Source organism: Triplophysa rosa, linkage group LG2 (genome assembly GCF_024868665.1).
Source record: "Triplophysa rosa linkage group LG2, Trosa_1v2, whole genome shotgun sequence".
In the NCBI taxonomy this organism is placed as follows: Eukaryota; Metazoa; Chordata; class Actinopteri; order Cypriniformes; family Nemacheilidae; genus Triplophysa; species Triplophysa rosa.
This window is the reverse complement of record NC_079891.1, coordinates 25,854,079-25,881,518: the sequence shown is the minus strand read 5'-3', so window position 1 is coordinate 25,881,518 and position 27,440 is coordinate 25,854,079. Positions and strand designations below refer to the sequence as shown.

The window sequence follows — 27,440 nt, the reverse complement described above, 5'->3', positions numbered from 1 at the left end:
TGCTATCCTCGCTTTCGGATGACAGTCTAGCCAATCAGAACCGCTTTTGTCAGCAGACGTCAGCGTGAGGTTGGTTTAGCCCTTCGTGTAGTGCAGACTTAGCCAGTCTTATTAGATAACGTATCACTCGCAGTATCAGCAGAATGATTTGATCATGAACACATGGATCTGTGAGTAATATCTCAAATAGTTTGTTATAGCAAAAGAGAAATCAAACTCGTTGCGCTAAGGTTTTTTTCGTGTTTAATTTAGCCTTCCTGTTAGCAGTTTGTTAGGCTACTGCTAGCCTGCTGTCTGTCAAACTGTCATACAAGTCTGACATTAAACCTACTAAATAATTTTCCATGGCTAACCCATACATATTTACAAAGGAAGCATTATTAATTTAATTCAGGTAGAAAAGGATTAAATAAAACACAGTTTTTTTGGCGCAAAATGCTAATTGTTATTAACTGGTGGTTTAACACAGCTGTCAAATCATACAGTATCAAAAAATTTTGGTGTATGTTTCATCATGCATGTGTTCAGTGCGTAATGTACTGAGGGCAAAGGACAATGTCATATAGTTTATTCGGTTATTACATTACATCTATTTATATTGTATATTATCTATGTTATTCTAGTATTAATACTGTTGCACTGAAACAAAAGAGTGTATTTTATGCTTGTCTGAGCCTCAAATTCTTTTTTGGTATTCAGGCCAGTATGTCTTGGAAGTGTGTAGGAAGCTGACAGATATTTTTATTTTGGTTACCCTCCAGAACTGTCCTCTTGCTTAGAACTTTTCCTTCTATCCAAAATTCATGATTTCATTCTTTTCTTCCAGCACCTAGCACGTCCCAGCACTGACCTCAGACCTCACTGTGATTGAAAACTCCTGCCTTCAGTGACCTCCTCATGTGCATCATCTTCCTGAAGTTTGACCCTCGGCCTGCAACTAAAAATGCCTACAGGTAGTGCACCTGCTCCCAGAAATTCTGGTGGATCTCGAGATATGAGTAGATGGGAGACCTGTCTTATGCATTTTACTCCTTTTCTCTGTTCATATAGTTATAAAGTTACTTATCTGAGTTGAACATGTGATGAGAAGACAGCCAGATAACATTTACAGCCATTTATATCTGAACCAAAACAAAATTATATATATGCCTGTACTTTTAATTGTGAAGTATTTTGTATTTACATAATTTACCCCAGACTACAAATCGTTGTAAAATGTGGTGTGTTCTGGTGTGTAAAATGCTATAAAATCAGATAATATGTAGCCCAGTTGACCTCTACCATAATTTTAAGCTCTCAGTCCCCAAAGGACGCATCTCTTTGTGAAGGTTTGCTTTGCAGAATTCCAGGAATCTCTTAGGCAAGCTGATCTTTTTTCACAATAGTTGTGGCTTGCTGATCAGTGAGTCCCAAGTGTTTCTCAACCTTTATACTGTATGTGATCACTTTGTGTGCTATGCTAATGTGCAATGTCTTCCCTCTCAATACAAAGAGGTTACCTCTGTTAATGCATTCAGATTGTACCATGCTACGCTAATCAGGATTATTGCCTGCAAGATGTAATTTAATTATCTAATATTAAATCAGTAACAGCGTTTCAGTGTCACAGATGACTCAGTCCAGGAGGTAAAATCTAATCAATATTATGTCATGAAGGATTTTTTGCGTTGCAGCGGTTCCTCTGATTTAGATTAGCATGACCTTGTTTACAGAACTACAATGCACTATAATTAAGGCCTGGCAAATGTGTACACAAAAAGTCCACTGACATTAGAGGCGTAATTTAAGGCTGGAATACACTACAAGACTTTTAAAATCGAAACAGATTTTTAAAAAACTAGACATCATACACTTGCAGACTTTTTGAACGTTTGCATAGAAAACAATACATGATAAAATCTGCAGACTGGCGCAGACTTTCTGCAACAACTCCAGACTGAAAATCTGAGCAAAAGTCCTGTAGTGTATCCCAGCCATTAGCAGCATTGATCCACATGGACCAGTGATTGTCATCCAGAGGTGCTGCTACTGTAACCCCAGGGGGTACTTGAAAAGATTTAGATTTTTTCTTTATTATGGGTAAAACTTGTGACTTAATTTGTGACTTTTGAGGAGTAGTTCACTATAAAATTTAAATTTCATAATTCACTCACCCACATTAAACCATCTGTGTGTTTATTTCTTCTGTCGAAAAAAACAAGCTTTTGAGGAAGGTTTTTCAGGGTTCTTATCCATATAATGCACTTAAACAGGGGGGAGGGGGGCTATTGGTTAAGGTCCAAATGACAATGAATTATCATGAAATAATTTTAATTTTAGAGTGAACTACTCCTTTAATAAATTCTCTGCAGTAGTAGAGAGAGGATAGCAACAACTACCATTCTTACCATTGGTATATTTGTCTGTCTGTTTGACTGAATTACAGACACAATTTCTCCGTTCTGCGTCTGTTGTCCTAAACCTGCCTCTACATCACCATTTCTATTTGACCTCTCTATTTGACCAGCCATCTTTAGCCATTTCTCTCTTTGAATAAGAATAAATAAATACCTCTCAATTTGGGCTGACAAAGAGGGTGATAACCTTGCCCAAGGTCTGGTGTAATTGACATTGTCAGCCTCTTAAGTTGTTTTTATATGGAGAGGAGCTTTTCTGCTTTGCAAGCTGTCTTTAGTACAGAGAGCACATATTCCTGGGGAGCATCAAGCATTGCAGATCAATCTGTGAAGCCCCAGGATATCGCATCTCTCTCTCTCTCTCTCTCTCTCTCTCTCTCTCTGTTTCTCTCTGCTACACTTCTTCTCTGTCAGCCTGTCAGGTTCCGCAGGCTGGAAACGCAGTCTCCATGTTCTTATTAAGCTATTAATGCAAGTTTTGCCTTTGCTGCAAATGAGGGCAGCGAGGCAGAGTCTGAGACCTGTGCAGTGCACACTGACAAGCTCCTGTGATCTCGGTTTCGCTTCGGTAAATGCAGTACATCACTATTAGAAGTTCACCAATAAGGAATTTTGTGGTGAATGCAATAACATTACAATCGGCTTATACAGTTTTACAGTACAACCAGTACAAATTGCTAATATTTTTAGTCCTGCAGCACACTGTAAAACGATTGACTACGATTAATAGCATGACTGGCACCACTTACGTTAGAGTACGTGAAATATTCTCTCTAATCTGTATTTGGATCTTTATTTGTTGCTTAATTGATACATCCATGCAGAAAATGACCATATTAACAATTCAGGGGCGGTTTCCCGGACGGGTATTAAGCCACGACTAGGGTTTAGTTAAATTAGGATATTTAGGTAGTTTTTACAAACATACCTTAAAAACAAACATTAATGGTGTGCATCTTAAAGAGCAGGTTTCGTGAATCTCATAAAATTACCGGCATTTCAGTGTGTAACGTAGCTTTCCTTCAATTTTGACGATCTGCAAAGTTGTTATTCCAAAAAGTCCATGATAAATTAAGATATTGGCTTCCAAAGTAAGGAGTCGACTCCGAACCGCCCAAACAAATCGTTAGGCTTTCGAATCTTTTGAGTGTAACATCGATACGTTACAGTGTAATGCATCAGCACAATCCCCGCCTTCCAGCAAACAGGAACACTCTGACCTGCCCACTAGCACTTCAGGTAGTGTTGCGTATACAACATGTCGAGGGGACGCTGTGTTTTGTGCTGTGAACGCAAATGTACTTTGTTTTCGCTGCCAAAGGATGACGATGTGAAGGATCAGTGGTTACATTTTTTTTTCCACGATACCACTGCAGTACAATTCCAACCTTGTGTAATGTGCTCGTCATTTTACCGACGACTGCTTCTCAAATTTTGGCGAGTTCAACGCGGGATTTGCCAGCCGCTAGACCCTTAAAGATAAGTCAATACCAACTTTATTTGGACTAACAAGTGTCTCAGAACCACAAGCTGTAAGTATGATAAATACGTTGTTAAATTATGTTATATACTGTATATTATGTATATGTTAAATTGAGTGCTTACAATATACGTTAAAGTAATTGTGCTAATCCGTGTTGTATATGTAGTACAGCTGTAGGTTTCCAGGTAAACAACGTATAAGTTAAGTGTTACAGTTTTAATAATCCAACTCTTACCTAATAATGTGGCGGTTATTGTAGACTGTTGTCGTTCGACATGTCGTAGTATTGTACAAACTGTATCCCTCTATCGTTTAGTCACGGTAGCACTTTGCTAACGTGTCTCACATTATGGTTTTGTCAAGTGTGCAAAGTTTAGCTGTGGTCACGATCCCCTTCAAACAAAACGGTTTGCTTGTCATTATTTAAAAAACGGACTGCAGCACTATATCATTTTATTATATAAAGGTGTGTGCATTATCTTTGGAAGCTCTCGCTAACTTGCTCATTTACTCCTCTCTGTATAATCAAAGTAATGATCAACTTTTGGATAGAGCCGTTGTTGTTCTCCCACAACTATGACGAAAAAAGATCAACAGAAAACAATAGTCTGAATGGTTTATGAAGATAAGTTTATGAAGATAAAAACTTGTGATATGGTAATACTGATGCCATTTTTACACACAGCGTCTTTGTTTACAAAAACCTCCCTGAGATAAGAACTGTAGTAATGGGCATTCCGTTTCTGACACGCAGTGTATGAAGAAAGACCAATCACAACTGATTGGGCCAGTTGGCCAATCGGAGCACACTGGACTCGCGGTAGGGAGGAGCTTAGAGAAGCAGAACATTTTAACAGCTTCGGAGAAATCGTTTAGGGATCTTTGAGAAATGGATAGATACTAAATGCTTATTTTAAGATAATAGCACCGTTTTTTTACCTTTGATGCATTTGAACATGTTGTTGGGGACTCTAATACAACATTAGGACACTTACAAAAACCTTGAAACCTGCTCTTTAAGACAAAACAATGGCACTGATATATTTTAAGATCTGTCAGTGCAAGCAGTTTTTAGTTAAGACAGCTCAAACATTTATTTTAGACTGGGACAAGCCTAAACCCTGTCCGGGAAACCACTCCCAAATGTTTCACAATTCATACACGTTTATTATTTACTAGGGATGTAACAATATTATCGATATTGTGTTATCGCAATAGCAAAATTGTCTCAATATTATCGTGGTCACATGACTGTATGAAACGAAACGTCGTCCGGGCCTAACATAGAGAATGTTAGAAAAAATAATATAGGTTACCTTTGTCAAGGTCCATCTGGTGCAATTATTTTATTTTATAAAAGGGATTTTTAGGTCATATACCTCTAAGCAACAGTTATGATTAGAGGATAAAGAAAAGAGGATGCTTATGGCATCATTTGTCACTTTAAATGTTGCAATAAGCATCGTACCGTGAACTTTATACCGAGGTATTATCGTACAGTGAGATTTTGATATTGTTACATCTAGGGATGCTCCGATCCACCATTTTTGCTTCCGATTCCGATACCTGAGATTCAGTATTGGCCGATACCGAGTACCGGTCCGATAATAAGGTAAAATTGCTGAATTACTTAACAAACTGTATGCAACAGTATGCACTGTCCAAGGCATCAGGCTCAACTTAATAATTTCCTAACCCTGTAAAACAACATAACAAACAAATTATTCACAAGTTTAGTGAATTGTTAATTAAACCAGCATCAGTGCAACAATTGAAAAATATAACAAGTTCACTAGCTTAAACTTGACATTCAAAATTTAAGTGCAAATAGGAATTAAACATCCAAAAGAAAAGCAGCTAAATAAAACAACAGCTTCACTAACTTGGTAAACTTGTCCAAGTAAGTTGTGCCCTATGACTAATTTGACAGTCGTTTAAGCGGAAAGTTTTGTAACCGTGTAGTCGACTAGTCTAAAACTAAGAATGGCACAGAAGGCGGTACAAAAACTTTGTGTAGGGCATATGTAATGGCCTATACAGGGCTCCAGACTAACTTTTTTTTACTATGAGCACTGTAGCCCCTGACTGAAATTTTGGAGAAATCTGCAGAATTCCATGGAACAATTTTAAATGCATTTACATTTGTACAGAAATTCAAATAATATTTAGTAAAAGTGCGTCTTTAACACTGAAATCATGAAACTTAAAATATTTAATTAATTAAAAGCTTAAAAACAAATGTTTCATTATTTGTTTATTTAAATGATGTTGAATGAAAAAAAAATTATGTCGCAATTTAAGAACAAGTTATGATTAGGGTAGGCCTATAGCCTATCAACAAACAAGATAAGATAGCCTACATTATATCGTATTTTTAAAGCAATGCACAAAAAGTACTACAGAACAAGTAACGTTAGGCTATACAGAAGAACGCATTTGATCTCGTGCAGAATGAATGAACAAGCCGCTAATAAGACTGCCCAGAGGCCATTAGCTAATTTATAAAACATTAACATATATAGGCTAAACACTCGTGTGATTATGATGTTAAGATTATGTTACATGTTCTTGTTGAGGAAATGAATGCATTATGCTCGGAGGAAAGTCGGCACAATGTCTGTGAACAATAACTCCATCTGAAGAATAAAACCTACCATTTTCCTCCTTCAAAACACTCCCACAACTCGTCTTTCTAGTGGTCATTTCTGAGCGCGCTGCAATTGGCACAACGCATGCTAGATCTGACCTAAAATTAAAACATTTCGTTCCTCATACACTTTTATGTTTTATAAAACTATTAATAATTATTTTTTCAAACATATTGTGTTAGTATGTTATTTAAAATGTTTTTAAACGAAACATTAAAATGAAAGTCATTTGAATTATAACATCTTTTATTATAACACAATTTTTTCGTGTAATCGACTGTTTGTTTTCAGTGTTGACTAGTAGGAGCTGTACCGTTTAAACGACTAGACGACTGGTCTCGCACATCCCTCAAATAAATAGAAACAAAATCTCTTTATAACCGTATCGTTTATAACGTGCTCTTTGGGATGAAATCTCAATTAAATTTGTAGTATAATTCAAAGTTTTATCACCACCCCTCGGAACATTTACTGGGCATATATTGCAAACAGCGGTAGAACTTGTTGACATAGCTGTTGTAAAATACCTCTAAATCGCGGATGTTGTTGCTCGCTCATGGTGTTCGCTGCTCCATATATTAGCTTGTTGTTGCTAGCGTATAATGTCACACACTGCCACAGCACAGCCGTAGTGCGAAGGCGTTTAAGAGCCAGCATCTCCTTAAACTTTTACATCGCCTAGCAGAAATTTGATATCAGATCGGGCAAATTGTCACCGATACCCGATCTAGAATTTTATTCACTATCGACACCGATAACCGATACAAATATCGGATCAGAGCTTCCTACTATTTACATATTTATAGGTGTAGAAATGAAAACCTTAGAATTCTAAGCTATAGTGAAGAAAGCAGTTACTCAACAACAGACCTACAGTAAAAGGAGACAATAAGGACACATGCAGCAGCTTCACTGCATCAGCATCACAGCTGAGCCTCCTCTGGGCTTAAGGTGTGTGGTAAATCAGCTAACGTTCTCATGGGATCAGTGTGAGATAAACACATTTAGGTACACATGTGACCTAGCTCAACTAGCGCTTCCAGCCTCCATCTCTCCCACACATGGGAATCCCATGCAAACATCAGCCTTTTCATTAAAGGTGCAGTGAACTGGCCGTTTTTATTGTTTTATACTTGTACTATTGTCTGATGTCTACTTATGACGTTCGCGTGGTATTTACATTCAAAAACATCAAAATCAGACAGACTATTTTCTACCCTGGTTTTGAGGCCGGCTGGAGAAACACTCGGTTTTTAAGGGCGGGCCGCATAGAAGACTTGGAAGTAAACGCCCACTGCTATGATTGGATAGCAGCTTGCGTAGTTGACTTAGTTGGAGCCTTCTGTGAATTTGGTTAGACACGTAACGTTACGTAACGTGATTTTACTCAAATTTACGGACTTATATCCTGGATGTGATGGCAAGGCTTTGCGTATAGTTTGTATAGCCTATAGTTGTATGATGTTTAGTGATATATGACCGTACATGTAAGCATTTAAGACCTGCGAACCGGACAGAAGATCACCGCGATCGCGGGTCTCAAATGTTATAGTTTTCATGATAAATAAACAAACAGTAGACTCCCAGCCAAAACGACAGTGTTGGCAGATATGGATATGACGTAGCACCAGAAATAATATCAAAACACTTCAAAACAGCCTCCATTATTCGCAAACGGTGGATAAAACCTTGAAAAATGATATATGAGCCCGCCAAATCACAGAGATGCCAGGTAATACTATCAGGGCATATCAAGCGATCTCTAACAAAGCAATAGTGACGCATAGTACAAATATGTTTTACTCACATAAGATTGCTGCGCCATTCCTTTCGGATCCAATATTGACGGCACAGCACTGCTTTTTAATTTTAGTCTCTCCGCAAAGACTTGTTCAAGGAATCCGCGTTATGCAGCGACTGTGTTCTTCCACAACCAGGCACTGCACAATATTTTGCGATATTTAACGGCATGATGCTTACACTCGCTCTATCTGGTTCCGTGCAGCTTGTGTTCAGTACCGTCATGCACGAACCAGTGGGCAGGGCTCGAGAAGTAGGCATTGATATTCTTCTGTGGAGGCGGTGTTCAATCTATACAGTAGATGGGTGCATTCCAGGACCTGCCGTTCGCTGAGCCTCGTGTCAATAACGGTTGTTATTTCAGTAACAAGGGCGTTTTCAGGTCTGACACTTGCAGGATGTTCGCTTAAATACGATTCCCTCTTGAATGCGATTCCCTCTTATATAACAAAAGCTTGGGTTAAAATTTTTGGTCCTAGTTCACTGCACCTTTAAGCATTGTCAGTTATCATTTACGTTACATTTACATTTATGCATTTGGCAGACGCTTTTATCCAAAGCGACTTACATTGCATTATACTATATATGTTTCGAAGTATGCGCAATACCCTGGGATCGAACCCACGTCCTTGGTGTTGCAAGCATCATGCTCTAACCACTGAGCTACAGGAAAGCATGTGGAAGGACATCACAAAGCAAAGCATGCCACTTTGTGATATAATGAGACTTGTTTACCGAGGTTGTTACTGTACTGTATATAAAAGTGATATGTGTTGTTATGGAAATTGTATGTTATGTGTATGATTGTAGCATGCTGTGCAGGAGAATGTGTGACGTGACCTTCATCCTTTTTTGCTACTGCAGGCTTATTCTGGCTGCTAACAGAGATGAGGTTTACAACAGGCCATCCAAGGCTGCAGACTTCTGGGGCAGCAATAGTGAGATTCTCAGCGGTATGGAAACACTCATTATTTAAATAATAAGTTAACATTTAATATCCCAAATTTAATGGATGGTTTTTATTTCATCCTCATTCTGGGAGCTGTGTACGTTGCTTTACAATCGAAACAAACTGCATGGATAAAGTCAGGTTCCAGAATTAAAGTTTTCCAAACCTGGCAATTGAGAGAAAATGTACTGAACTTGAAACTAGGTTATTTTTATTTAAAAGTTCATTTTTTCGTTTGACGATGCAAATGTTTAAGTGCTTTTACTTGCATGTTGTTGGCAAACAGCACAGATAACTGTGCAACTTGCAGCATCATTTTTTGGTTATTAGAAATGAGAAAACCCATCAGGATTTAGTCATATTTTAGTTTTTGGTGGCGTAAGTCAAACACAGTTAACACAGTTAGAATAGTTTGTTAGAATATATAAAATATAAAATGATACACATGACATTTTCTCAGAGCTAACTTCACTTTTCTTCCATTTTGCAATTATAGTTTTTAATGGTGGTGCCGTATGTAGTCAGATATTTTTATTTTGAATAGTAGGCTATATGTATTGTTTCAACATTTACAGTCTGAATATTATTTTTGGAAGAATATGCTTGCGCCAAAAATAATACAATTTCAAACAAAATGGCATTTATTTATATATATTTATTTTTTCTATGGAGTAACATGCATGGGTTAAGCATCCAAATATGTTTTGGGGTCACTGTAGGCTTTGTTCAAAAAGTTGAATGTTCTATAATTAGGTCTACATTTTTCTCTTCAACTCTGTGTGAGCTCCAAGTAATGCAGGTATCATAGTTTTTCATGCACCTGAAATCCTTTGGATTTTTATTCAATTCCACTAATCCATTTTCCACATGCTACTTCCTGCTGGTCTACGTTGTATCATCCAGCGAGCTTAGAATGGGACGTTTTGTCCAAATAAACAAGGGCTATTTTGTCCAGAGGAAACACAGGGAAACTTTTAGAAGATAAACTTGTGTTATCTAGTACAAGAATATGTTGAAGCCTCTTATATCCTGACACAATAGCAATAGCTTTACTTTTCAGTCAGTGTCAAGGATGTTGGGTGATCAATGTTACATCAGAAAAAGAAATAATTGTGTCCATTGTCCAGATTCAGATGACCACCCATTAGGAGTAAAACCGGTTCGAATTGAATGCTTGTCTCTATTCTGTTAAATAACACATCCCAGAACAGAAATCAGTCATTCCCTTGGCTCCAAAAGGTAGTTACAGACATTTGTTCCTCTCTGCAATCTCTGGGTCAGACAGCACGGGACTCTCCTTTATTGATGGCTGCTGTAATGAACGATGGCAGAAATAAATTCTGCTGTTTAAGAAGCCCTTATCTGTCTGGTGGGGTGAAGTGTGGGGAGGAAAGAGCTATAATGGAGAGTTTTGATGTTTCAACAGAGACTTTTGTGTCAGTTGTTCTGTACATGATGAGAGACTTTAGTAAGATTACTGAAGAACCAAAACCAGTTTTGCAGTCTTGTTATTTGGTTTTCATGAAGCTTTGTAACACTAATGTTTTAGATGGAATTTAGATATCAAGTTCAACGAGTTCGAGTTGAACACTTTTCCTTTTCAAAGACCCAGTTCTTCATAGACCAATGTGCTGAGGGCAATGAATTGCTGTGCTTGTGTGGTTTTTGTAGTATCATGGTGAAAATATCTTTATGTATACAGTAAATCATTCTCTGAGCATTCTTGAGCCATTCTGTACTTCTAAATCTTTTTGTTATTATAGCCAGGAGGCAGGATTTAATGTCAGTATCTGTTTTCTTTCATTAGGGCTGGACATGGAAGAAGGGAAGGAAGGCGGTTCATGGCTGGGAATCAGCAAGCGAGGAAAACTGGCGGCATTGACCAATTACATGGAGTGGCGGCAAAATCCAGACGCTCATGGGAGAGGTTGTTCTGATCTTTCACCCATTAGTATTAATGTATTTTTCTATTACCGAGCAGTTTGCTAGCACACTTATGTATTACTCTGACAAATTACACTTAATAGTAGGATAATTCACCTTTGAAAGCCCTTCATCATCTGTACTTTCTGTCCAGGCAAGTGAATATTATGTTCCTGGGTTTTTATATTCAGGTTTTAGCTATTTTGAGTTGGATAGATAGTCTTGTTTGTGATGTTTTTCAGAACAGGGTTATTTTGGTGGATAAAAACATTTCCCACAGATCAGAGGTCTCCAACCATGCTCCTAGTGAGCTACCGTCCTGAAGATTTCAGCTCCAACCCCATTCAAACACACCTGGACCTTCTAATCAAGGGTTGCTTGATAATTACAGACAGGTGTGCTGAAACAGGGTTGGAGCTGCAGTTTGCAGGACAGTAGCTCACCAGGAGCAGGGTTGGAGACCTGGTCAACGGCCTTATGGCGGCAGGCCCCAAGTCTGCAAACACAGCTCTCTACACACACATCCAGAGTCACAAGCATAAAGCTCAAACTAATTGTAGAAAAAACGGAATGGTTTGAACAAAGTACGTGCCCACAAATAAAAAATGTATTCAAAAGAATAACTAGACTTTGATGAGGTTGCACGACTATTGTTGATTCTCGATAAGTTTAAAGTCTGAACATTGTGTGTAACTTTTTACCCATTTTATTAGGGCATTGCTGTGTGGTTGCTAGGGTATTCTGGGTGGTTGCTATTTGGTTGTTTACTGGCCTAAATCCGTGGAACCCAGTCTCTGTGATATTGTGGTCCCTAGATATGACTCTGGTCCCTCCTTCAATCTGAACACTCAAATAATAGCACAACTCTCAAAAGTTGCCCAATTTCACCTGTCAATCATGTATGTAGCACAAATATTTGTGGACGAGTTAGGCACCAAACTGATGGTTAGGGGTTTAGAAAAAAAACTGTGTAGCACAAATACTGAACACACATACTGAAAATGCGTACATATGCACTGTACATCTCTTTGGGTAAATGCATCTTCCAAAGAGTTATTGTAGAACAAACCCAAAATATGAGCAATGATATTAGTGATGTTTGCATCAGCAAGCATCACTATTTACAGCCATAATAAATAAATAATATACACTACCGGTCAAAAGTTTAGGATCACTTACTCATTCTTTATTTCAATTGTTTTCCAAATTTTAGAATAATGGTAAACCTATCAAAACCATTGAATAATATAGTTGTAACTGTGGGATTTATGTTGTGGCTTAAAAGCATCCAAAATAAATGAACTTATATTTTAGCATCATCAAAGTAGTCACCCTTTGACTAGAATTTGCAATGTCGTACACTTGACCTTTGTCATTCAGGTTCTTCGGATCTCAACCTGGGAAGCTTTTTAAACGGTATTGAAGGAAAGAGTCCTTTTTTGCCGGACTCTTATTGAGTGTTTTTTTTTATTATTTGGTCCAAGTAATCCATTTTAAAAAGATTTATTTTTAATGCAAGACAAAATATGACAAAACATAACATGACTTGACAGAAAGAGAAAAAAAGAATGTATTACTTTTTATTAATTTATTCCTTAATATATATAAGTCTTTTCATTAAAGCGAACCTAAAGATATCGAACCTAACAGCTTACGTCTAAAGTCGCAAGGTGATTGGACAGCTTTTATGATTTATATTGTAAAACGGGACATCCAAAACAATGCTGTGTGCTGGGTTATACATGCTCGGTGTATGCCTGCGCATATGAGGGTATTTTTAGCAGGATTGTAACTCTCAAAGACGCAGTCAAAACGATGCCAGGATTTCCTCCATTACATGCGCAAGGACAGATCTAATGAACACTCCTTTTAAATTACCAAATCACTTGATTTTCAGGTAGTATATTGTTATCACAGCCTGTTTTTGGTTCGGTTCGATGCCTTTGGTCCGTGTTGCGTTCATATTTCAATCGAACCGTGCCAGAGTTCGTTTGAAAGTGGGCCAAGTCAAGGGTTGGGAATCGTTTCAATTTTATCGATTCCAATTCTGATTCTGCTTATCGATTTCGATTCTTATCGACTCCCAGTTTCGATTCCACAGTTGAAGTAAAACATTTAGATATCAACCTGTATGGTCATTTAGCCTGCTTATTGACTTGTTTGCAAAATATATATATATATATATTTATGAGCACCGTTTTGTATATATTTAAACATAGAAACTTTTCTGATTTATTACAGTTTGTATTATCATAGTTGAACTACATCATGGTTAAACTGCAGTTACTATAATGCAACTATGGTTAATTTGTGATTCCTGTGCTTTAATGCAAATTCTATAGCTAAACTATGCTTACTATAGTAAAAAATATCGATAATTTTCATAAGGGCTTTTATTGAGATATCAGCAGATCATGCAACGCATGTACTTTTCTGAAAATATGCACACAGGAATTGATAAGAGGAATTCAAATTTTAATCTCAAGTATCCGATTGCTATTCCTTTCGATTCCGATCCGATTCCTAGCCTTTCGATTCCGATTCCAAATTGGAATTGATTTTCGATTCCCAACCCTAGCCGAGACCCATCTTTTCAGCGGTCTCAGTCCGCTTGTTTGGTGCGCACCAGGGTTCGAGTGGCAGCGGTCACACTTAAACAAATAAACCGCACTAACAGAGCAATCGCACCAGAGTTCATCTTAATCAAACCAAATATGGCATATGTGAACACACCCTTAATGTATATTCATATTTATAAATAAAAGTCCTTTCAGGCTTTACTGAAACTCATAAGACTCAAAGCGAACATCAAGTGGATTTATTGTACAGTAATGCCTCAGTGATTTGATTCTTAATTATTGTTGACATTCATTCATGTACAGATGTATATAGCTAGTGAGTCTAGAGTCCTCTATCAGCTGTTTACTGCATATCTCCTCTCATCTGAGCTGGTCTTCTCACCGTCATCACTCTAATGTCTGTTTATATCCTTCCAACCGTCTATACTGTAGTATGACACCTCGCCACCACTTACCATCAAACGTCCATGTCAAACAGTCCTCCCCGCTCTGTTCCCAGGCCATGTCACTAAATATAATGCAAATATCTCAGCTGTTTTGCAGATGGTTTAACATATCAACAGTTGTGTCTGAGGTCAACTGCATGTTGTTTAACATGACTTTAATTGAGGAGTGCACCTGTTTCGTCTCACGGAGTTTTGAGTAATGAACTGTCCTTTGCAAAGCAGTTCACACACAGTTTCTCCTCCTACGCAATTCTCACTCGTAATAAATTGGATTATTGATACCCTCTCGTTCTCATTTCTACTCAGGTTCCTTGGTGTCCAACTATTTGACCGATAACTTGGACAGTTTTGCTTACCTCCGTAAAGTTTCCTCAGAAGGTCATTTATATAACGGCTTCAATCTCCTGACTGCTGACTTCAGGTGAGTTGTGGAATGCAGTTTGCAGGTTGGTGCATTTTGTAAGAATGCTTAAATGGTGAACACTAAAATGATTTTTCTAAATTTGAGAAACTTTGAGATAATGTGTTTATGTCCACTGTCATTCATTGAATCTCCTTTTTGTCCACATGGCGATTTCAGTGTTACTATTCCTTTCCATTCTCTGTACTTTAAGGAGAGCTGTCCTCTTTATTTCCTTTCTTTTTCCCAGATACATTAATCACAGCGGTTAGCCGTGCACTAGAGTTTTAGGGCAAGACATCATCACCCCATCCTTTAGCTCGCTTGAAAGGCTGTCTGCTAATGTAGTGATGTATTACTTACGTCCGTGCTGTCATCTGGGGTCCTGGAGGGGTAATATTTGCCCGTTCATCTCTGTCTCCTCAAACCTATATTTATAAACGGAATATGTGCGAGTCCCAAACAAAGTAATGAAACAGATTAAGCTAGCCGCGGGGAGTGTTATTCATTTGTTTACCCTTTTAATAAACAAGATCATTATTGAGCTTATCGGCCCTCCTATTCTTTCCTCAGTCACAAAGGACAAAATGATACATGTCCTGATCAACTCTGGAGAATTACAGAAGGCATTTGTGCCTAAATCAATACAGCCATCCCCTGTAAATAGAGACGGCCTTTCCGTAAGAATGAAGAGGTTTTGTTTGTTTCTCTACAGGGATGTGACTGACACGTCTGATAAAAGACTAATGTTTTATATGATATCTCGGCCCATTAAAAGATTTTACCCCGGTGTATTGTCAGGTTTTGTTTTCAGACACGGCTTTGAGAGCATTCCGTTAGACTTTCACAGGGTATGTAGATAAAAAATGACAGTGCTGTTCAATGTTCAGAGTGTAACTTTTATAGCTCAGATCGTCCTCTTTCTGTATTCTTCAGTTTTCAGATGTCAGGCAGATTAAGATGGTGCATTATATTTTAAAGGGATAGTTCACCCAAAAATGAAAATTCTGTCATTATTTACTCACCCTCTTGTCATTTCAAATGGGAATGACTTTCTTTCGTATAAAAAAAACACAAAAACAGATATTTTGAAGAATGTTGGTAACCAAACAACGGCGGTACCCATTCACATCTATTGTATGGACACAAATCTAATGCCAGTCAGTGGGTACTGCTGTTGTTTGGTTTTTCATTTTTGGGTGAGCTATCCCTTTAAGGTCAGAGAGAGGGTATAAAATGATCTTAAAATATAAAATTATCAATGTTGTTGGAACAAAACCTTATATTTCTAACATGAGTAGTCATAAAGGGGAAAGAACATTACATTTTGTATTTTGTTGTTTAGCATATTGTATGATCTTCAACCATTAATCACATTATGATATTTAAATATGTAAACTTATGTTTAAACCTTCATCTAGATGTTATTTGTATATTAAACAATTTTTTAACAATTTAATTGTTAAAATTAGACTCTTTATACTAGAGGTGCACCGACTGACCGGCCAGAGACCGGAATCGGCCGGTTTTTCGTATGATCGGCCCGACCGATGACCGGCCGGTCAGTCTCACGTCTCGCCGATACCAAGCCGATCTTCTGTTGCCCGTGATGCGGGCAAGAACGTCACAGCCGTCAGTACACTCAAAGCCGCAAGTAAACATGTAAATGTGCGCGCGCACAGCCTGTCTTTCACGGCTCGTTTATACTCGCATGTGGGTCCACCGGACCGCGAGTCTCTGCTGACTGACGCGCATCTCTCATGTCCGCTGACTGCACGTGCGTGAACACGCATCATGTATTGTACAGACTGTAGTTCACCTCTCGCTGCTCCGTCTACATGGGGTATGTAAGCTAACAGTGATGCTAAACTCTGACACATGCTAAACTCATGTTGAAGTCGTTCACTCTGTGTAAAACAAACGTAAAATCCATTCAACCTGATTCCTTGTCTTACGTTAAAACTGTGGTCATTTCACCTAGGTAAAATGACATTCAACACGACTTCTACTTGTTTTTAAAAATCCAAAATATAAAAAAATGAATAAATCAACCAATATATGTGATATATATCTGATTGAGTTCTTTACTAACACAAAAAACTGCAAATACATATACATCTTTAGAGTAGAATTCACTCTTTTTAACTTTTTTATTGAAGTTGCAGCAAAAATCAACCCACTACTTTTAATACTACAGACCCAAGATAAAGACTATTTATTTTACATTTCAGAAAAAATGAAATAAAGCAATGTTAGTTTCATAAACGGAAACAGACGAGAATAAAGTTGAAGTATTTTATTGTTATCTTAGACTTTTGTGAGATGAGTACAAAAATGAAAAAGGTAAATTAAGTGACATGTTTAGTTATATTTTATTATTTGTACTTCTTTTCAGTCACAGAGTTATTCAATTTAAGAGTTGTTTGGGAAAGAGAAGATTCTGTAATTTAATGCAGCTTGGAGAACTGCATTTAGGGAAATTTGGGGAAATTGTAACGTTCAATCATTTATTCAATGAAAATTTAAAAAAATGTGTATTGAAGAAATGTTAATATGGTTTTATATACAGTATACTGTCAATTATAGTTATAGTTTTGCAAAAATCGGAATCGGCAGGTTTCACTTGTAATAAAATCGGAAATCAGAATCGGCAAAGAAAATTGCAATCGGTGCATCTCTACTTTATACTTCCGTGTAACCTTCATTTTCTTTGTCAGCTGTCCGTAGCTGACCAGCTGCACTAGCTGTCTAAAACTTTCTGATTCAGATCTTAAAGTTAAGTCATCTTAGGGTGGTTTGGCATAGTGGTTAATGCTAACCAGAAAACATACCACTTAACCTCAGGTCCAACTCAATGTCCTTGTACTGAGTGTACTGTACTTTGCCTTCCAAGTGTCTTCCTAATAATTCCTAATTTGCTGAAAGACACCCTGTCATTTCTCTTTTAGCCCTACCACGTTATTATAGTGTATTTTAAAATTAGTGAAAATATGTAGCATTGTCCCACTGTAAACAAGTCTTTTATACAAAAACCATTGCTTGAGTTGGGTTGTTGGTTTGTTGGCAGTGATTGTATTGCATTAATACATCATTAGAGGGCTGTTTGGCTCATACATTACTTTCATTGAAATACTACACAAGGGTGCATTAGTGAATCTAGACAAGGCCATTAATAAAACCTCTTTTGGTTGAGACGGTGCATTTTGGTCAAAGCAGCTTGCTTTTATAGACTCTGCTGACATGGTGGGTTTTATACTTAAGCAACAGAGGTAAAAGTGGCCAGCGCTGTGCGTACAGCCCTGTTCGGCCATGAATACAGAATATTAGCATTACCATGGCCTCAAGTGCCTTATTGCTATAATAAAACTATTGATTTAAGAAAATCATTCTCTTTTAATGTTTTAAGCAAATTCATTAAGTGCATAGGACAGTCAGAATCCAGCATTGGAGCTCACTGCTTTGTAGCTATTTAAAGGAACAGTTCACCCAAAAAGGAAGAATTCTGTCTTCATTTACTCGACCTCAAGTTTTTCCAAATCTGTATACATTTTTTTGTGCTGATGAACACAGAGAAAGATATTTGGAAGAATGCTTGTAACCAAACAGCGCTTGGCCACCATTGACTACCATTGTAGGAAAAATTGCTTTATAAATTTCTTTGCTCTGTTGAACACAAAAAAAGATATTTTGAAGAATGCAGAAAGCAAACAGTTCTGGGGCACTTTTGATTACCGTTGTAATTAGGGATGCACTGATTTGTACATTTTGGCCGATAACGATAACCGATAATTATTTAACATTGGAAGCCGATAACCGATGTATTGGCCGATATACAGTATCTAAATATTAATATAAAATTCCCTGAGACTGAAACAAAAGGCAAAAAGTGGACAACTGCTTTAATTTGAAAACATTGACTGCAGAAAACAAGGTAACCATTAGTTCTCTTCTATCCCCTGAAAATCATGTACCAAGCCTACTTTACACTAGTTGAAGATTCTTTACACTTTTTATTCTTTACACTAGTTGAAGACAGCAGTCTGAGTCGAACAATATACTTTGGTTCATGTAATTCACACATTCATAAATACTGTATCTACATACTGTACCTACATCAACAATGTTTTGCTAATAGCAATAAGTGAATGATCACGACAGAAAGACTACTGTACTGTACTGTATTTTAACTGTAAGCAGCATGCAGCTGAAGAAGTTTAACCAGAGGAATTGATTTATGATTTATCGGCTATAATATATCGGCCTAAATTTTATTATCGGCCGATACGATAACATTAGAAATGACCTATTGATACCAATATGGCCGATAATTTATCATGCATCCCTAGTTGGAATTTTTCCTACTATGCTAGTCAATGATGGCAAGAACTTGTTTGTTTACAAGCATTCTTCCAAATATATTTTTCTGTGTTCATCAGAACAAAGAAATGTATACAGATTTGGAACAACTCGAGGGTGAGTAAAAAATGACAGAATTTTAATTTTTTAAGTGAACTGTCCCTTTAATGTAAACTTTGTGTTGGGTTTACAGATAAACAAAAGTTCCCCTGTGCTCTTAATCGTCCTAAAGACGGTAGTGTATCTCTGCATTAACGAACATTCATTTGAAGATTCCAAAAACAGATGTGGTTTAACTGAAAGTCACCATTCTGCATATTTATGCTTGGCTATATACTTATTTTATTCCTTGTACTTAAGCAAGAGGCTATAGCTTTCCACAGTTTTGTGTGTGTGTGTGTGTGTGTGTGTGTGTGTGTGTGTGTGTTTGCGTGCGTGCGTGCGTGCGTGCGTGCGTGCGTGCGTGTGTGTGTGTGTTTGTCTGTCTCTCCGCTGTGGTTTGCCATCACTGCCAGAGTGTTTCACCAGCACTATTGAGGTGCTTCTCATATTGCTTTCAAAAACCCTTAAATTGGCCATTTCTTATTTCACATCTATTCTCTTGCTGTCTCCTGAGCCAATAAAATGTAAAGTGCAAAGCAACACTAAGAATTCTCTCCTGAAATGGAGCTGGGGACAAAATTAACTTGCCAAATTCTGAAAGCGACTAAAACTTGCCATTTGTCGGGTAAATAGTTGGAGGCTAGCTTAAGCATAATTAAAATTGCAACATAATTATTTAGAATTTAAGTTTAAGAATCATAGTGATCTGACTAATCTGGAAAAATTTTACATTTCAAGATGTTCAAGAAAATCACAGTTTTTCCAGCAGTATTTGTTGGTTACGTTAAGTATTTGTTCACTAGATTTATGTGTGTAGAAACCAGCATACCTCAGTGCTTCATGCTAGCACCATTTTTAAAGGGATAGTTCACTCAAAAATGAAAATTCTGTCATTATTTACTCAACCTCTTATCATTTCAAACCTGTATGACTTTCTTTCTTCTACAAAACACAAAGGAAAATATTTTGAAGAACAACTGCGGTACCCATTCACTTCTGTTGGATGGACACAAAACCAATGCAATCAATGGGTAACGCCGTTGTTCGGATACCAACATTTTTCAAGTTATCTGCTTTTGTGTTCTGCAGAAGAAAGAAATCCATACAGATTTGAAATGACAAGACAGTGAGTGTAAATGATGACAGAATTTTCATGTTTAGGTGAACTGTCCCTTTAACTCTATAATTATGTGTGTCATTTATTAATACACATAACCCAAAACCCACACCTCTAAACCAAGGGGTGTCTGCATAAAGTTTTAGAAAGACAAAAAACTTGTAATAATGGACATTTGCATTGAGATTTATATCATAGAAGCAAATTCTTCTGAGTGAACAGATTTGTCTTTCTGTAGATAATTACTTACTGTTTAATAAACAAAAGTCAGCAGTGACCAGCTTCTAATGATCAGAAGGAACCCAAGAGAGTAAAGCTTTGTTTATCATTCGAATTTCATCTGATTTATTCTCTTGTCCTCTTGCCTTTTTTGTATTTTTAATAAGATCGTTGACTTATGTTGTGTTAAACGCACGCCGCACATGTTTAGCTCTGTCTCATTTTCAAAATTTATGCAAATATTTTTGCATGTTTAGATGATCTGGTACTTTTAATTGGTTTATGTGTTGGTTTGTATGTGGGTGCTGACTTGAATTTTACACTTCTGCATTGAATTTATTTGTATTTATTACATACCTTATATGATATCTGTGTCCAGGATGACAAAAATAGATATAGTTTAATTGTGTTTTAGCAGCAAGCACTAACTGTTTTTTCTCATTATGTTGTTGGATGCAGGACCAATGAAGACACATTGTGTTACTATGGAAACAAGGGAAGTTCGGAGCCCATTCATCTCAAAGCAGGTTTGTTCAGACCCTCAGTTAGAGCTTTGTGGAGAGACGCCAGTGGTCTTGAATAAACCACCGCTGTTTGTTTCTTTAAACGTGTACTGTCTACATTGCCAACACAATCTCACTCCCGACTCGTCACATATTTACGCTCGGTAAGCGCCCTTGGGCATCACTTTTGAACGCTCAGTGTACTCCTTTGGCGTCGTTTTTCGATGTGAAGGGCACGCGAATTTCACCCTCATTATGAAATGTATATTCGATATAATTTGCAATGATGATGTTTCTGGGTTTAATTTAAGTTTAATGGCCAGGATAATTGCGTTTACATGACACTATTCAGACAGTTTGAGCAAGTAATGTAACAGTTTATTTATCGGAATATAAAACACATAATACAAGCAGTCACAATGTCGTTCAAAAATACAGATATTCCAAGAGTACCAACGCGAAACGATCGATTTCTATGAGGAACAGATGCGAAATTGTGTTATGGTCAATTTTTATTGTGTTATGGTCTCTGTGTACTGTTGTTGCTGTTTCTGTGTTCTGGATGCTCCTGTCACCAAAACAAATTCCTTGTATGTGCAAACATACTTGGCAATAAAGCTCTTTCTGATTCTGATTTCTGAAAGCGATCACCGTCTGCCGTAAATCTCAAATCCAGTGAAGAACGACGTTCAAAATTTGCCGCCAGAGGAAGTTACGTCAGCTTCGATGCCATTGGCTCTCCCGTATCTTGTGACCGATGGCGTCATTTTCTTTGGCTTTGAACGTGAAACGGTATTGGCTCCCGCACCGACGGCATCTAGCTGTTCCTGTCTATCTTTAAACGGGTGCCGACCTCATTCATTCACGGACACGTACGGCTTTGGTGTAAAAAGGTCTGCGAAACGAGTTGTTTGTTATATTTTGTAATGCTTTTGGTCAGTTTGTGCAATAAATACCTGTGACTGTACTTTTATTCGCGTACTGTTTTATATGGCTGAGAAGTGGTTAGGGTTAGGTTTAGGGTGAGGTTGGGGTTGGGGTTAGGTACTACAAAATATTAAAACCATAAATAATTGACCCTTCGCTAAGCCACGGCCGAAAACCGCCACAGGCCAATCGTTGCATATTATGTCGTGGATATATCCCTCGAATGCACACTGCAGTCCCTTTTGTCTTGCTCTCTCAGATATTTCACATGTTCGTCAAAAATTACTAATTATCTCCTTGGGAATGTCTGACACTGGTGCATACACACTGTAATACACTTGCCAGGCGTGAAAGCTTGACAGGCGTAGCAACAGTAACTAAAGATGGCGGGGCTTAGCGAAGGGTCAATTATGAAATGCTAAGAATTGCAGGCATCTTGGTCTGGAGCATTTAGAAAACAGCAACGCAGTTATGGGATTCCTTTTGTGCCAATAAGAATGAACGCAAACTTTTAAAAAACGAACAAAAATATACAATGAGAAAGAAAAAAAACACTTTGATAATGAAAACAATAAACTCAGTTGCAAGAATGTGACATGATTTCTTTACAATTTTCTAAGTTTCGTTTTTGCAAATAATAGTTTTGAATTCGCTGCTAGATTTTTCATTTGCGCTTTCCGAGTTTTCGTTTACGCTTCGCAATTTTTCGTTCGCCTTTCTGGCACAAATCTCACGTGTAGGCAGGACTTATGGCCGCTTTACGCTGATTGGCTAGTGAGTTTTTGATTGACAGCTCCCTGACAAGGAAGTCGATACTGAAGACAGTACAGTGCAACGAATCTTAGAGAACGATCTGCATGCTGTTATCTTTATTGTTTGTACTTAAAACTACTTTCTTATTTAGTTAGTATATTAGTAATTAGTATTTGAAGTTGGTAAATCATGCGCGGTGTGGATCCAAGCGTCCTCCTCATCCTCAGGTAAATGAATGTAATTCAGATAATAAAGAAAATCGCTAAAAGTTGTATTCCTGTACAGTAGCAATTCTGTATTTACTTAGCTCGTTCATTGTGTGCTTTATACTTTCTGTCAGGTATTATTTTATGGACTGTAAGATTATTTTCTTAAAAAGGAACGAACAACTTGCATTATAACATCCAATAAAGACATGTTACAGATTATTGGGTTGTGAGAAAAACGTGCTAAATGAAAACATTGCTGCATAGTTACTGTACAGAGATTAAAACTTTTAGCGATTTTATTATCTCGGTTACATAAATGTACCTGAGGGTGACTTGTGTCCAGCTGAGGAGGAGGATGACGATGTCGCTCTTGCATACAGTCTCCTTTTTAAGAATTAAGTCCACTTATAAGTCAAGTACTGTATCTTTCTTTTTAAACTCATGGTGAATGTACAGTTTTATACCCCTTTCTTTACATTCACAGAAAGTACACCTCATAAAACACTACCAATACATTCAAATGACATTTATGTTTTTTAAACGCTACAACAAAACAAATTCATAAGGTGACATAATTAGAGGCCTTTAGAATGTTTTATTCATTTAGTCTGCCTCTTGCAAACATCAATTTCATTATGTATTTACACACCTACATAAAACAGGTTAAAGAAAAGCAGAAGAGAGACTTCTTAAACTATAAACAAACATTTAAAGATAGAAACAATACATAAAATGCCACCACGATTATAATGTATAAATTAGAAATATGAACTGGAAGCATAACACTTTATTGTATATCTCCTCAAAACTCACTAGGCATCTCGTTTTCCTGATATCATTGTAATTATAAATTATAGACTGCTGTCTTGACGGCCTCTAAAACCACGTAAAGTTGCATGTGAATATGGCTAACGTTATCTATCCTGTCTTTACTCGACGTTAGCTTGTTGTTACGGCGTGATAGAGCCTGGAAGCGTGTCCTACTTTTAAGTGCGTGAAAGTTGGCAACCCTGCTAATATACTAACAAAATAAGAAAGTAATTTAAGTACAAACACTAAAACAATACTATACAGAAAACCGCAAGCAGATTGCTCTCTAATCCGCTGCACTGTCTTCAGTTTCGACTTCCTGGTCAGGGAGCTGTCAATCCAAATCTCACTAACCAATGAGAGTAAAGTGACCATAAATCCCGCCCACACGTGAGATTTGTGCCAGAAAGGCGAACGAAAAATTGCGAAGCGTAAACGAAAACTCGGAAAGCGCAAATGAAAAATCTAGCAGCGAATTCAAAACTATTATTTGCAAAAACGAAACTTAGAAAATTGTTAAGAAATCATGTCACATTCTTGCAACTGAGTTTATTGTTTTCATTATCAAAGTGTTTTTTTTCTTTCTCATTGTATATTTTTGTTCGTTTTTTAAAAGTTTGCGTTCATTCTTATTGGCACAAAAGGAATCCCATACGCAGTTCCCTGTTTGTCGAAAAACGACGCCAAAGGAGTACCCTGCGCGTTCAAAAGTGACGCCGTGGTGCGCTGACCGGGCGTAAATATGTGACGAGTCGGGAGTGAGAACGGGTTGACATTGCAGACCAGTTTCAGTCATTCGGCACAAGATTTGTGGGCGTGGCTTGCACAGACAGAGTTTACAGGAAGTGATGGATGATTATGTTTGTTTCAGCAGGAATCTATGGGTTGAGTAATTCACTTCTAGAAACTCCATGGAGAAAACTGCAGGACGGCAAAAGACTGTTCACCAATGTACTGAGTAAAACATTGCCCCCTAATGGCTTAGTGCAAGAACTGCTACATATTCTCAATAATGAAGAGTTGTAAGTGGACAGCGTTTTATTTATTTATGTTTTGAGAACAGCTCTGCTATAGTTGTGTTGTTTTGAAGACAGGCAGTATATATTCCAATACCTGTTTGATCTACAGTATAAAATAGAGACATTTAGCACTTCTCTGCATCAGATGTCAGACAAAATGAAAGCACTATATGGCACGCTTATAGAAACTTGCATTTTCGAATGCAATTTTTTTAGAAACACCCCAGACCCAGCACAGGAAAGTCAAGGCGTGGGCTACAGTAAGGCCATGCTTCAGGCCCTGTCTGCAGTGTGTGTGCGCTCACCCGGGTACGGCACAAGGTCAGTGTCCCACCATGCTAGAGGAGATGAGTAACAATCTTCCAATTAATACTACAGAAAATGTGAGGTCTGAATGTTTTCATATCTGTCTGTCTGTCCGTCACAGGACCAATACGGTAATCCTCATCGACAGAGAGGGAAACGTGAGCTTCACAGAACGCACCATGCTAAATTGTGACGTCACTCAGTGGAGAACCAATAGCTTCAACTTCAAACTGCAGGAATGAGGGCCAGACGTCAGGAAAATACCTCACCCTGTGCCTTTCTCTAACAGCCCTCTGCTCAAGCCATGTAGCAGTATTATATCTGTCAATATGACTTTACTGTGACTTTCCTGTTGAAAAAGGAACAAGAATAATTGCTATTGGGAATGATTTTATATTATTGCTACTGCTCCTTGGGGAGAAGGCTTGATTACACTTTGTTTTTTTATTGTAATTTCTTTTTCTAGGTTTCTTCAAAATGGGATGTGATTTGAGTGCATGTGATCCTCTCTGCAATTCTAAATTATTATGGCAGAAAGTATATAGAATATGAAACTAATGTAATTCCTCATACACAGAATCCACTGAACCACTGTTAATCAAGTGTCAGTCGCATTTCGTGTTGTTGGGGAACAAAGTGTTTGCCAAAGAATCATTGTCAGTCACGGCTGTTTATAAACAGAAGAAACTAAATCTTCAGTCACAATGTACTGTAAACTTTATTTGTTAAGGAGGAATGGTGATCATTTACTGTAATGGCACAAGTTTTACTCAGGAGCACGTTGAAAAGCTAATGCCAAAAATACGAAGGAGAGAAAAAAATCTTCATTAGTTTCAAAATATAGAAATGATCATACAAAATCAAGCCTTTTTGTTTTAACTACATGGTTTTTTTTATCTAAATATTTTTGCTTGCCATATATTAGATTGGAATAAACATTTGGGACAAATTACTCATTCAAAACTAGTTTTTGATTGTTTTGGACATGTGCATCTGGTTTTACTTCTATTGTTTATAATACCTCGCATACATTTTCAACCAGACCTAAATATCTTGTCGGAGCTGACATCACTTCAGCACCAGGGGAACTCAAAACGGATGTGGGATATGTGGCCCCCAGCTCAGTTCTGTGCAGTGCAGACTAGTGGTGGGCGATCCTGTAAAATTGAGTATCCATCCATACCAAGTAAATGCAGGGCCAGTATTGGCGATTACGATACCAATACTTTTAAAAAGCATTCACTTGAACTTACATTTACTTTCCTGTAAATGAAATGTCATGATTTATCAGATGAATGCATCATTAATATGCTAAATCTGAATACATTTTCATGACCACTAAAATATTTTGTGATTTGTGCTCTTAATGTGCCTGTAGGCTAATTAATCATGTAGATGTTAAAACACTGGACATCATTTAAACCAAATAAATCTATTTATTTAGTTATTTATTCCTGTAATCGAATTTGCAAACGTGAACTTTGCACCAAATTATTACTGGAAAATAGTAACAGATTAACAGAACAGAAAAACGATATATTACAAAACAATTTCTCGTTATCCCAGTACTACTTCTCTAGCTTTAAAAAAAAACAAAGTGCACAAAATTATTACTCAAGAACAAAGATTGTAAAACTGCTTTTCCGTTTTTGTTCAGTGTTATGTTTAGACAAAATAATAGAACAAATTAACATGTTTCCCTTTCATTACACTTTTTTTAAGTGAATTTATAAACAAAGTGCACACTATTATTTAAGCACTTTATTTACTTTGTGTCTCAAACAATAAAGTACTTTCAATCTTTGGCTTTTTACCCCCAAAGTTCGCAGTGTTTTTATTCACCGAGGTGATAAAACTCCACACGATGCTCCTCCTCTTTTCGCTGGCTGCAGCAGCGTCTGCGTGCTTGCGCTGCTGAGTCACGTGATAGCGGACTACAAAAGACAGCAGGGCAGGGAGGAGCAACGTGTGCAAAACTAGGTGTATGGGAAATAGTTTTTCTTCATTATACAATTATTAGCTACATTAGTAAATAATTAAAATCAGTAGTAAAACTTAAAACGCATTAGTATCGATATTTTTATGTTAGGATCGATCCTTTTCGATACAACCTCAGTATCGAAAGTATCGATACTTCAGATTCGATCCGCCCACCACTAGTGCAGACCTGTATTATTTTGTCTTGATTTCGTGTGTCATGAATAAACCCTTTGCTTCTTAATAAAGACTTGAGTAACTAAACTTTGAACACCTATTACATAACACGAACATTTGTGTATTACGGAAGATATTGCAACTGCCGTGTAAGGACTGAATGTAAAAAAATGGTGTCTGGTGCCATCTAGAGATAATGTACTATACTGTACTATTAAATATAGTTTAGCAATTCAAAACACAAATATTTAAAGGGACATGTTGCCCCGGTTTCACAGACTAGGCTTAAGACTAGTCCCAGACTAAAATTAATTTTGAGCTATATTAACTGAAAATAACTT

General features: G+C 37.3%; 1 protein-coding gene across 2 annotated transcripts; it reads left to right on the top strand.

The window, feature by feature from the left end:
- The first annotated feature begins 53 nt into the window (after positions 1-53).
- tango2 (transport and golgi organization 2 homolog (Drosophila)) lies at positions 54-25,897 on the top strand. Of its 2 annotated transcripts, none has more exons than XM_057325245.1 (9): positions 54-170; positions 827-953; positions 9,192-9,280; positions 11,084-11,203; positions 14,531-14,645; positions 20,878-20,945; positions 24,495-24,642; positions 24,856-24,960; positions 25,067-25,897. In XM_057325245.1, exons 2-9 carry the CDS (start codon positions 898-900, stop codon positions 25,185-25,187), a joined length of 822 nt encoding a protein of 273 aa, XP_057181228.1. In that variant the 5' UTR covers positions 54-170; positions 827-897; the 3' UTR covers positions 25,188-25,897. The 2 variants fall into 2 exon arrangements, with proteins under 2 accessions (XP_057181228.1, XP_057181218.1); XM_057325235.1 differs by having other exon boundaries at positions 24,492-24,642.
- Positions 25,898-27,440: the final 1,543 nt, after the last annotated feature.

Bases quoted from the DNA above. Each gene is read 5' to 3' on its own strand.
- tango2 (XM_057325235.1), top strand. From the start codon at position 898: ATGTGCATCATCTTCCTGAAGTTTGACCCTCGGCCTGCAACTAAAAAT. The intron at 11,204-14,530 runs GTTGTTCTGATC...ATTTCTACTCAG, and splicing joins TCCAGACGCTCATGGGAGAG to GTTCCTTGGTGTCCAACTAT. The intron at 20,946-24,491 runs GTTTGTTCAGAC...TGTTTGTTTCAG, and splicing joins GCCCATTCATCTCAAAGCAG to CAGGAATCTATGGGTTGAGT.